This window comes from Tachypleus tridentatus, chromosome 6, assembly GCF_004210375.1.
Source record: "Tachypleus tridentatus isolate NWPU-2018 chromosome 6, ASM421037v1, whole genome shotgun sequence".
Taxonomy (NCBI): domain Eukaryota; kingdom Metazoa; phylum Arthropoda; class Merostomata; order Xiphosura; family Limulidae; genus Tachypleus; species Tachypleus tridentatus.
Window position 1 is genome coordinate 101,821,696 of NC_134830.1, and position 12,118 is coordinate 101,833,813.

General features: G+C 32.8%; 1 protein-coding gene across 3 annotated transcripts in view; it reads right to left on the bottom strand.

Moving 5' to 3' along the window:
• Positions 1-643: 643 nt before the first annotated feature.
• The window catches only part of LOC143253195 (sushi, von Willebrand factor type A, EGF and pentraxin domain-containing protein 1-like), a 51,950-nt gene continuing 40,475 nt past the window's right edge, over positions 644-12,118 (bottom strand). For 2 of the 3 annotated variants that reach the window (XM_076506631.1, XM_076506632.1), the window contains 5 exons: positions 11,409-11,623; positions 10,387-10,571; positions 8,140-8,451; positions 5,274-5,436; positions 644-1,450 (listed from right to left, as the gene is read on the bottom strand). In XM_076506631.1, the coding sequence (XP_076362746.1) occupies positions 1,285-1,450; positions 5,274-5,436; positions 8,140-8,451; positions 10,387-10,571; positions 11,409-11,623 (1,041 nt within the window). In that variant the 3' untranslated portion in view covers positions 644-1,284. The remainder of the gene's footprint in view (positions 1,451-5,273; positions 5,437-8,139; positions 8,452-10,386; positions 10,572-11,408; positions 11,624-12,118) is intronic. The other variant, XM_076506633.1, reaches the window with a different exon arrangement.

Sequence of the window (12,118 nt, forward strand, 5' to 3'; positions counted from 1 at the left end):
ATATCAAATTCGTTTAAACTTTATTTATTTTACTTTGTCAGGTAAACAGTAAAATATCAATTCTTTAACTGATATCGTTGCTTTTCGTTAATATTTGGAGAAAGTGTATTCACGTTAAAACTAAAACAATAAATTTGTTAAAACATATTGATTTTACTTGAGTAATCAGTAGTTATTGCAGAAAAGTAAATAAATTGAAGAAGAATATTTTAATAAAAGTACCACGACATTTATGTCAGGTTGTCAAAATGTTTAATGTTTCTCTTTTAAATATATTTACAACTAAACCCGAGCAAACAGTTAATATTCTAAATGTACATAGGGTAATATAGAATATTATGAGTTACTTTACTGTGTAGGGCGGTGATGGTAATGTTAGATTTTTACCAGTAGTAAGAGAATGCTAAAATGACCCCCCCCCCAAAAAAAAAAAAGACTTTTAAACCAATATTAATATGCGAGTTTTATTGTTGTTGAATACAGAAAAAAACAGCAACAAGAGAATATTAGCATAATAAATTTGGTCTTAAAACAACATTTTATAACGATCATTTTTTGTTTGTTTTTGTTGCTTCAGTAAGTGTGAATTAAGTATTTTTTTCCATAAGTACATAGAAATAATATAACACACAAACATTAAATATTTGGATGTAAAGTGAGAGTTCATACGGGATATTTTTATTTTTCATGTATTTACAATTCTGAAATTCAGGTTTTCATTTTATACATTCCAATTTAGAATAAATATGTGAAGTATATAATACATAGTGATACAATTGGACCTGCTCGAGCAGAATCATACCTGGTGTGTTATTGATTCAAAACAGTGTAAAGTAAATGCTCGAAAATAGTCTTAAATGTTTTCTTAAACTAAAGTAATTCTTATTTCACTGAAATGTAACTAAATCTCTCACACTTAGCCGTTTAAATATTTAAAGTATTTCGTACATTTTGTGCAGTTGTTCATTCATATAAATATTGTAATATTTTTAAACACACATTCAAGATATCTCGATGTTTTCCACGAACAGCGAGGATACCCATTTCACGACTTATGTTACTCATATTTAAAACTAACAATTATTACTTATAACTTGTGGTGAAAAGTTTTAATAAGCTCTCTTACATAAGCTATTACATTATTGAGCATTTGCGTTTTCAACAGTTTCATCTTTCCAGCTATTGTATTTACAAAAGAATGTGTTTCCATAAAACTCGGCTTTGATTTTGATAGACACCTTTGAAAGATTTGGTGTATAGACGTCAAAAAAGGGACGTGATAGTTTATGATTGTGGAAGCTGTGGTCTTTCGTCCAGGCGTAATTGAACATTGCCTTTAACATTCTGTAAGAAATCAGGCCACGCCTTGATACGTCCAGGAAGATTATCTTTAAATTTGCAGAGTTGTTGTATTTCGCTTTTCGTCAGTATCCTGTTCCAAACGTTAATCCTAGAAGAGCAAAAATCGGATTTTATACTCATGAGGTACATGTTAAACATCTATTTTTACTAAAGCACATCGTAATTTCCATCAGTATAAGCAACAATATTGGTTCTTTCCCCAGTTTAATTGAGATAAGTAAAGGATGGACGAATTACCTTAGCACGTTATACGAGTTCAAGATATACGAGTTGTATCTGTAATGATACAAATGAAAGTTTGTGTCACACTGGAGAAAGCACGTACGTATTTAAGTTTATACAAAAGTCGAGGTAGTTTGTTTTTGTACTTGTGGTAATATACGGTTCCAAATGTAATACCAACAAGGTTTCATTTTTTGTCCAAAGTTTTTATGATTATTGCAAACTATAATAGTAAGTTAAATATTTCAAGAATTGACGCATTTGCTAAGATAAATTCTACACCTTGTCGAAAAGGTAAAGTGAGGAAATACTATCTGTATAAATACTGGATTTCAATAAAATACGATTCAATTAAACCAAATAATACTCTCAAACATTCATGCCAATGCCAGTTTTTTCACTTTGAGTTCAAACTAGAATTCACGGTATACTTCATATATTTCCAATATTTGTATCTACCAGTTGTTAAAAATCGCTAGGAAATTTGTTGTTGTTTTTTTAATTTCGCACAAAGCTACTCGAGGGCTATCTGTGCTAGTCGTCCCAAATTTAGCAGTGTAAGACTAGAGGGAAAGCAGCTAGTCATCACCACCCACCCTCAACTCTTGGGCTACTCTTTTTACCAAAGAATAGTGGGATTGACTGGCTGAAAGGGTGAACATGTTTGGTGCGACGGGGATGCGAACCCGCGACCCTCAGATTACGAGTCGCACGCCTTAACACGCTTGGCCATGCCGGGCCAATGCGCTAGGCATTCATTCTTTGTGCATGATTGACATGTAAAGAGGACAACATTGACTTCAGAGTCTACTGTCAATGATAGAAAAGGGGATTCTAAGACCTAAGCACTTATCCTTATTTTGTTAACATGAATCATAAACGTACTTTTGTACAAAATGGAACTTGCAAAATGCAATATTCTCTTAAAACTGTATTTAGGTAATTTTGAGCATAAGAATACAGTTTGTGGATATAATTGTTTAACTATTTCTTATTCCAATACATTAATCACTCTGGCGTACATTACTGATTTCTGTTATTTCTGTTACAGTTATTTGTGTGCAGAACTGCCAAGCCAAGAACACCTATGGAAAGGCACCATAAAGGGATAACTAATTGCTGCTGCAGCAAATTAAGGGTGAAATTTGAAATTTATTAGAATACACAAATTCCGGCCACTATAGATTTCTTAATTAATATTTTGACTCTGATTACACAGTTATTGGTACTGTATGATATTAATGATGGATATTTGTCCTTGTTACAGCTGGTAGAGAGTAGAAGGGTGTAACAGATGTTGGCCCTTCTTTTAAAAGTTCAACAAAAGAAGACTTAGATTTTCCTTAAAAAGTTTTACCAGGTAGCTATTTGGAACTTCTTGATCAAGAATCAAATGGCACAGCATTTGCTGTTTACCTTAGGTGGTATGGTAATAGATAATATGAAGTACCAGCAATACTGTCAGTTTCCCAACTGAAAAGCCATTGTGGTATTATTGTATTGGTATCTGGCTTATCTATTAGTAAATCGGTCATTAATTGATTGCATAGAATGTGAGGTCTATAAATGTGATCTCCATGAAAATTTAGTTGTATATTTAGAGAAATTAAGATGTTAAGTGAAACATACCCTTAATCATGGTAAGCAAGTAGCAGATATCATTATCAATAAAATTGAGTGAGGCTTCCTTGAAAAAAGCTGGTAATTGAAGCAAATGACGCTCTGCAGACACAATATAGCGACTCAGTTCAGTCTTAATAACTTAAAGCTGAGCAAGAGAGATATTTTGATCGTAATGACTCACTTGTGTTTATCATGTGGGTGGGGAAAAATCTTTATATGTGTATAGATATGGAAGAAGAGATGTTTGCCCAGCTACGTACAGTTTGGAAATTTTTAGCATGCTGCTCCATCCTTGCTACTGACTTGGATACAAAGATGTTTTAATCTTTGTACAGAGTAAGGATAAAGAGATATTTGAAACACTTGTGGACATCTGTTTTTCATTCCTAGCATAAGTTTTCTTTATTTACAAAGGAGCAGTTCTGTTTGATAAGGAGGCCAAATGGTAAGCAACAAGTTCAGGGGAAATGACAGGTAAACAGTGTCAGACTTACTAGTTGAATCTATCAATCCCTTGATCACATCAGTCTCTTAATTTTGGTGTAGTTGTTAGTTTAATTTCTGCAGTGTCTGTGAAGGTTCGTGAATACAAAATAACTTTAACTTGGCACAGGGGCATCTGCAATTCTATTCAGTCTTGTGGTGTATCAGTCACTATCATATAAATCAGTACTTCAACAACTGATAAGTACGCAGCGATTGAAAGAGGTAGGCTTTGTTGGGAAACATATAACGCCAACCAAAATAAGGACAATAACTATGTAATGCATAAGTGTATGTACATGGTGTTGCTATACTTCTCTTTAATACAAAAGTAGTGTTTTAATCAGATTTCAGTTCCAGCTAACGCTGCGATTGAAATGATGCTTAATACACATCGTTTTATTTTAAAAAAACAAACAAGCTGTTATTGCTCTCCAATTTCAAGATTTATTTCAAATATGGTTTGTAATTAGAAACTTACAAGGTGGAATGACTTTTCGAGAGCAGTGACCGATATTAGCAGTATAGCTAGTGGTAGTTCTTCTCCATTACTTTCATATGCAAATATGTGGTTATAAGAACACTTTTTTAGGCTTGTAGTCAAGGATTCTGCATGTTATTTGAGCTCAGACAACAGAAGAAAAAAAACCCTCAGAAAGTTGGTGATTTGTTTTTATCACATCGTCAATATATGGCGCTAGTATTTGGTTTGATTGCATGTTCATGCAACAGTTATAGTTTGATATTTCAACGTTTACAGCTTGCAGGTCTGAAACTGAAGGCACATTAATAGTTAGATATATTATTTTCCTTTACTTAAGCAAATTATTCTTTCATTTACTTTTCTCATATTAAGTTATTTTCAGTTTCAAACACCACAAGGAAATAGCAACATTTTTCTACCCAGACATCCAGCCAGCTTATAATTTATTTTATATTCTTCATTACTAAATAGTTATTTTGTTTGTCTTCCCAGTGAATATCGTCTCTTGAAATCAACTTACGATTTTGTATACTAAATACTAGGCAGCTGTTTGTTTAATTTATGTTTCGAGTAAGTTATTTTCTAGTTACGCTTAATAAACACTTATAATTGATATATTTTATAATTGTCCACAATACATTGTTAGATTTCAATGTATTTAATAATTCCCAACTTTAGTAACAAAATTATGCAAGAGGTTATCATTTAAAACTCACACCAGCGTTTTGTTTGCTTTACATCCAATCACCATCTAGCGCCGTGTAGTGAATATACTGGTACAAATGAAGAAGACTAAAATAGGTAATTCAGTTTATGTGTATATGTTTAGTTTAACAGTGTTGGTGTTACAAAAATAGTTTATAAATTAGGCCTATCTTGTACTAAAATATATATATAACAAAACTACTAAAGCTCTTTGACGCTGTCCCAAATTATGGAATAGTGAATAGAAGGAATTCAATCACTTGATAACACCTTTAATGATTTAGATTTTAAAATAAATTTTTATATTATTCATTAAAATAAACAAAGTTAAGGTCCCTAGCTCTTCATGCACCATACAAATTCAAATCGGAGAAACCTAAAAGTACTCTCTTACCTTGAGATGTTACCCTGAAAAGCTTCTAAAGGGCTGAAATTTCCTCCTATACTATCCTGATCTTGGCCGATCACAAATGTTCCGTTGCCTGGGATAGGCTTACCAGTCTGAACTCCAGTGCCATTTGTCACTAACTGTCCATTTTCAAATAATTTCCATTGACCTATAAAATAAATTATAAATATGTAATAGATCGGTTAGCAGAGCTAAAATAATTCGTAATTTCCATGCAAACTTCACAAAATAATTCAAGTGGTAACCTCTGTGGTACAGAGGTTAAATATGCTCTATTGAAACGATGTTGGTGTTTTTATTGTCTTGGATTCTCACCTGTTACGAAACGACACATTTTGCTTACCACGTCTAGGATGATACATGTTAGAAGTCTTTTTCTGAATTATTCTGGTTCCCAACATGATTTATATTTATTCGTTTTCCAATGTTATTAAGTACAAGGGATATATCTTTTTTGGAAATTATCATCCTGAAGTGGAACACGTCTTTATAATTTGACCATATGAATATTTTTGCCAAAAAGGCTTATTACTTGCCATTCCGTGGCATCACACTCGTACACATCAGCTCTCATATTCAGCCACCTATTTTATTATACAAATCTCTCAACAACTCAAGATCTTTTATTGCCAATAGGAAAATAATTATAGTGTGAGATTACTTAATAATTAAGTTATTTCGTATGTGTTAAACACAAAGCTACACAATTGGCTAACTGCGATTTGTCCAATGCGAATGTCGAAACCCCATTTTTTAGTATTTGCTGTTCAGTCACCGGGATGCATTTAATATTAAAAAAGTTATCGTTCTAATTAAATAATACTTTGCTATAAAATTTAGAACCACTTATTTTAAGAAATTCTGAAATGGAGATCCGTACATTATGTATAAAAATCCGATACACCTTACCAGAAAAGATGACATCATATGTAAGTGTTACTAATGTATACAGTCACCCTATGAAAGCCTGTGTATTTTTGTAACATTTTTGGATATATAGATATTTAATATCAATTTTAACAATACTGAGAGATTATAGGAATATAACTAAACAATTAAAAAATCAAAATCTTCTGTAAATGTAATTCTACAAAAATACATATTCTAACTGAGGAAAAAGTTAGGACACCCCCATATTTATTCACACTTGAAATGGCTCAAGTCACACACAGGTGTATCACACCAGGTGCACATGATTATAAGATCGTTACTCAGCATTTTGAATGAGGCTTGCCCTATTTAAACCTCAGACATTTAGTTTGGTGTGCTCCTGACTGTTGAAGTGAGAGTGAGCACCATGGTGAGAGCAAAAGAGCTGTCTGAGGCCTTCAGAAAGAAAATTGCAGCAGCTTACGAGTCTGGTAAAGGATTTAAAAAGATCCCAAAAAATTTAAAATCAGCCATTCCACTGTCCGGAAAATAGTCAACAAGTGGAGAGCTTTTAAAACAACTGCCAACATGCCCAGGTCTGGTCGTCCAAGCAAGTTCACCCCGAAAGCAGACCGCAAAATGCTAAAAGAGGTCTCCAAACATCCTAACATGTCATCACAGGACCTACAGCAGGCTCTAGCTACTGTCGATGTGAAAGTGCATGTCTCTACAATCAAATACAGCATTCCAGGAAAAGAACCTCATACCAACTGTGAAGCATGGAGGTGGAAGTGTCATGGTTTGGGGCTGCTTTGCTGCAGCAGGACCTGGAAAGCTCAAAATCATAGAATCTACCATGAATTCTACTGTGTATCAAAGGATGTTTGAGGATCATGTGAGACCATCTGTACGAAAATTAAAGCTGAAGCGGAACTGGACCGACAATGACCCAAAACATACCAGTAAATCTACCAAGGACTGGCTAAAAACTAAGAAATGGAGAGTCTGGAATGGCCGAGTCAAAGCCCAGATCTTAATCCCATTGAGATGCTGTTGGATGACTTGAAACGGGCTGTACATGCAAGAAACCCCTCAAACATCTCACAGCTGAAAGAATTCTGCATTGAGGAGTGGGGCAAACTTTCTTCAGACCGATGTCAGAGACTGGTAGATGGCTACAAGAAGCGTCTTACTACAGTTATTTCAGCCAAAGGGGTAACACTAGCTATTAGAGGGTAGGGTGTCCTAACTTTTTCCTCAGCTAGAATATGCATTTTTGTAGAATTACATTTACAGAAGATTTTGAAAAGTCTTTTTTTTTCTGTTTTAATTGTTTAGTTATATTCCTGTAATCTCTCGGTATTGTTGAAATTGAGATTAAATATCTATATGTTCAAAAATGTTACAAAAATACACAGGCTTTCATAGGGTGTCCTAACTTTTTCATATGACTGTATACAATATTCTTGGAAAACATGCCACTCCGAAAGGTATTTGTAATCAATATGTAGCTCATGAACTGAACAGAGGTTTGTACATAAGAAACACGAACTCTATTATTTGTGGGGCTTCAACATAGTGATATTCTTGTTCAAAATTATCTAAGAACACCATTATGGGTATTCGTTTTGTGGGTTTGTTTTAGCAGCCCAAAGACCATTTATATAGAATAGCAATGTAAAACAATGTACAAACATTCAGTAATACACTGTTGGAAAACAGCACGCTTACTGTTTTGTCAAGTGGACGAAAATGCATAGCAAAATGAAAGTCAAAGTATTAAATTTGCTGGGAAAACGCCAAACGTACTAAGGATTCTGAGATTTTACTTGAGTGAATTTAATTTTGGTGTTTGCTAAATAATAATAACACGTATATTTACGATTTAAAATAATGTACTTTGGAGTTAGGGTAACTAATATGATATAATTTCACACAATAAATCAAACGTTACACACACTCAAAAATCACATAACAATACCTTTATGTCTAGATGACCAAGTAAACGTAAGCTGGTGCCATTTTCCATCATTCACAGGCAAATCAGTAAAAATTGGTTCATCATTCACATACAATTTCATCGAACCATAGTCTGTCAATAATAATGCATTGGCCAGTATTTGACCGTTAGAATCAGTCGTAGCATAAGAAAACATACTTCCTGGACGTCGAAGATCATTAGTTTGTACCCATAATCCAAGTGTTACGTCCCACATAGTCGAGGCTCGATTGGATAGTGCAAAATTTGACACCGATGGCTGTTGAAAGGTCATAATGAAGTTTTCGGACATCTCTGAAAATCGAGATATTATCATTGATTTCTTATTATGTTTTTGTACTGTCGTCGATTTCGAGATGGAAATTAAAATTAGAATTAACAAAGTACATATTCGTCTATTTAAATAGTTGGTAATTTTTCAGTGCTGGTTTACACTTATGCTGATACATTAAGATCAAAATAGTTCTCACGGTAAAAAAAAAAAGTTTAAATGTTCATCTTAAACTTAACGTGATCGAAACAGTTTAGGTTCCTAAGAAGTCCAGTAGCTCTAAAATAATTTTGGATCGGACAGAACAGGTAAGTAATGAGAATAATGGAAATTTTATTGGAAACACATCTATCAAATACGAAAATGCTTTATTATTTACATTCAGTTAAAAACTAGCTTTGAAGCCTTTTAATACATAATATCTATACATTATTTGAGGTCTAACTCTATGCTTTAGCAGAAACAGTTTGTTTGTACTAATCTCTGAAAAATTATTCAAAATGTAATAAATAATGTAGATAGACCTCAGAACATTCAAGTAAAATATTTATTTCACTAAATCATTCACTTTATTTCTCACTATTTTTATTTTGGTCAACTTTATGGATGAAAGTTAAACCCTGACGTTCGGGCATAACCATCCCTAATTTTGACCTTCTGATCAGAGAAAACGCCACAAATTGGTAGCATCTGCTGACTCGTATCAGCTGTGGCCCCGGCATGGCGAGGTGGTTAGGGCGCTTGACTCATAATCTGAGAGTCGCGAGTTCGAATTCCTGTCGCACCAAACATACTCGCCCTTTCAGCCGTGGGGGCGTTTTTATGTGACGGTCAGTCTCTCTATTCATTGGTAAAAGAGTAGCCCAAGAATTGGCGGTGGGTGGTGATGTCTAGTTGCCTTCCTTCTAGTCTTACGCTGCTAAATTATGGACGGCTAGAGCAAATAGCCCTCGTGTAGCTTTGCGCGAAACTCAATAAACAAAACAGACAATCTTTAAAGTGAACTTAAAAGTGTTAATAATTAATCAACTGATTTGCTCGTTCATTTTTAAAATGTAATTATTAACCCTAGTTGCTTAGTTATTAACATTATTACAGTTAGTTTATAAAGATTGAATATGCATAATTTATAGCAATCAATACTTGTTTTAAACTGATATACATAACATTAGTGCGTTGTTTCCAAGTTCTACCATGGAGCGGCCATATTGGTACCAGCCTCAATACATTAAGTTGCCCTTGAATTTTTTTCCTACTTCATTTTGGCTGAAATTTCATGGACAGTAGAAAAATGCGTGATTATTTTAAATTTATTATAAATTGTTTTGTGATTGTTTTATCACATCATCTACCAGTCAACGAATTTTGCTTCCTCTGATTGGGCATCACATACTACAAGAGTCGATGCATCATAAATATTTTTCTTAAGTTCCATTTCTTTGCTGTAAAATACGAAGTTGTATGGAAAACAAAGTATTTTCGTTATAACTTACTGACATACCACCAGAGGTTCCTTTGTGAAATTATTGACCTGAATGGTATTTTAATTGATGTATTACTTTCGATTATAACAGATATCCTATAAAATTTATTCAAAAGGTTTTCGATGTTTATGCTAAATAAACTAAAATTATATATTTTTTAATTTCTAAAGGTCAGGTAATAATTTATTTTTTCATTTAATGTCCGGTAAGTTATTTCCTTAATTCTATTTTATCCATTTTCTTTATGAGATGCAATTTTTACTTAAAGATTGTTTTTATATCACTTTATTTGGAGGATGGCTTAACAACAGCAACAACAATAAAAAAAATTAGTAATGAATGAAAGTTTTGATCAGCGAAAACAATGAAAACCTATTGATGCTCACCGAATATGCTATTAATATTATTTTAAGTGTCATTGTAATACTAGAACATACAACCGATTAAAAAGCTAAAATAATAGTCTAAACTTACTTGTTTCACAGAACTCTCCCGAAAATCCAGGAAGGCATAAACACACATATCCATCGACTTGATCTTTACAAGTGGCTTCGTTCTGACATTGATGTGAAAAACAATCATTGATATTCGTCTCACAGAAGTGACCAATAAATCCGGGAGAACATAAGCATTTGTATCCATTTACCATGTCCAGGCAGCTGGAAAATGATCTAATATTAAAACACTGCATCAAACTTATTTAATTCCTCTCCAAAACAGTCATTTAAGCCTTCTTACTCAACTGTATAACACGTAAGGTGATGATTACCCTACGCGTGTTATTGTTGTTTGCTATCACTTTAATACGTTTTTGTCTGAACATCAAAGTTTAAATAAATGTAGCATAATTTTATCTCTTAAGAAATATTTGAATCATTTTTATTATTTTTAAATATTAACGTAACTATAGTGTGATTGCATAATCTAGTACTATTTAATATACACTGCGAAGTAGTATGTAAATCGGATACATTTTGTAAATACCAGGTGTGCATGTGTCAGCAGAGTTATTAATAAATAGAACACTGTGTGTATGAAAGCAAACTGCGCAAGTTATTTCTTCCTGTGAAAAAAATACCTCACAGGCAGAAAATTATTTAGAGATTCGTTTTTTATGTGGTTTTTCGCATGATGATAACAGGAAAACGCAGAAATAAGAACCTACTCTAAACTGTGGGATTATAAAATGATGAAAATTACCATTGAATACAAAGATAAAATCAATAAATATATATATTTATCAGGTAATATAATAAAACTTAGTTGTTTACTCAAAAATACAAACCATCAGCAGCAGTAGTAGGTCTCTAGTTCTTATACTTAAAACGTATATTATAATTACATTGAACTGTTCGGAAAAACAAAACTAATCTGTCATGATATGTATTTAATAATATGATAATTAAATATATATATGCATACAAAGTCTGGGAATTCATATATTTATATTAATAATTTAAGAGTATGACGAGAGTGTACTTTACAATTCTGCCTACCTTCCTCCATTATGACACTCTATTCCAAAACAGTCATCAATATTTACTGAACAGTCACTTCCTGTAAATCCTTCAGTACAGTCACAAAACCTCGTGAAATTTATTACACGGCATTTGGCGTCAAAGTAGCAAGGTTGTGTCTCGCATAAATCGACAAGATCTTCACAGTAGTCACCAGTTGTCCACGGAGAACAGATACATTTAAAGCTTCCAACCTTGAGATTAAAAAATAGGGTAAGATAGTCGAGATCTCGCACTTTTGACTTCATTGTTTTTATTTGCTAAAAAAGTGCCAATAAAACTTTTAACTTGTTGCGAAATTTGTATTATGATGCTTGATGTTAGTTTACGCGAACTTTTTCTGCACACCTGCTGCTATAACATGTTTGCATTCCTAATCATGTAAAAACAAAGACGTAAACGTAAAGTTTCACTACAAGACTACTGTGAAAACGTGTATTTCTTCAATAATTTATTATCTTCGAGTATTTATCTTATGAAATAATTACTAAAAGTATGAAATTTTATTGAATGAATAATTAAAGAACATTTTTGATTCTATGTTTTACTTTATAATACAAATAAAAACTAATATACCAAACGATATTCTACTAAAATAACACTCTATTGCACATCTTTAAGAGTAAATGAAATTAGCAGCAATTCTACGATACATAGTTACTATTTAGACCCTTTAAGAATGTTATCTA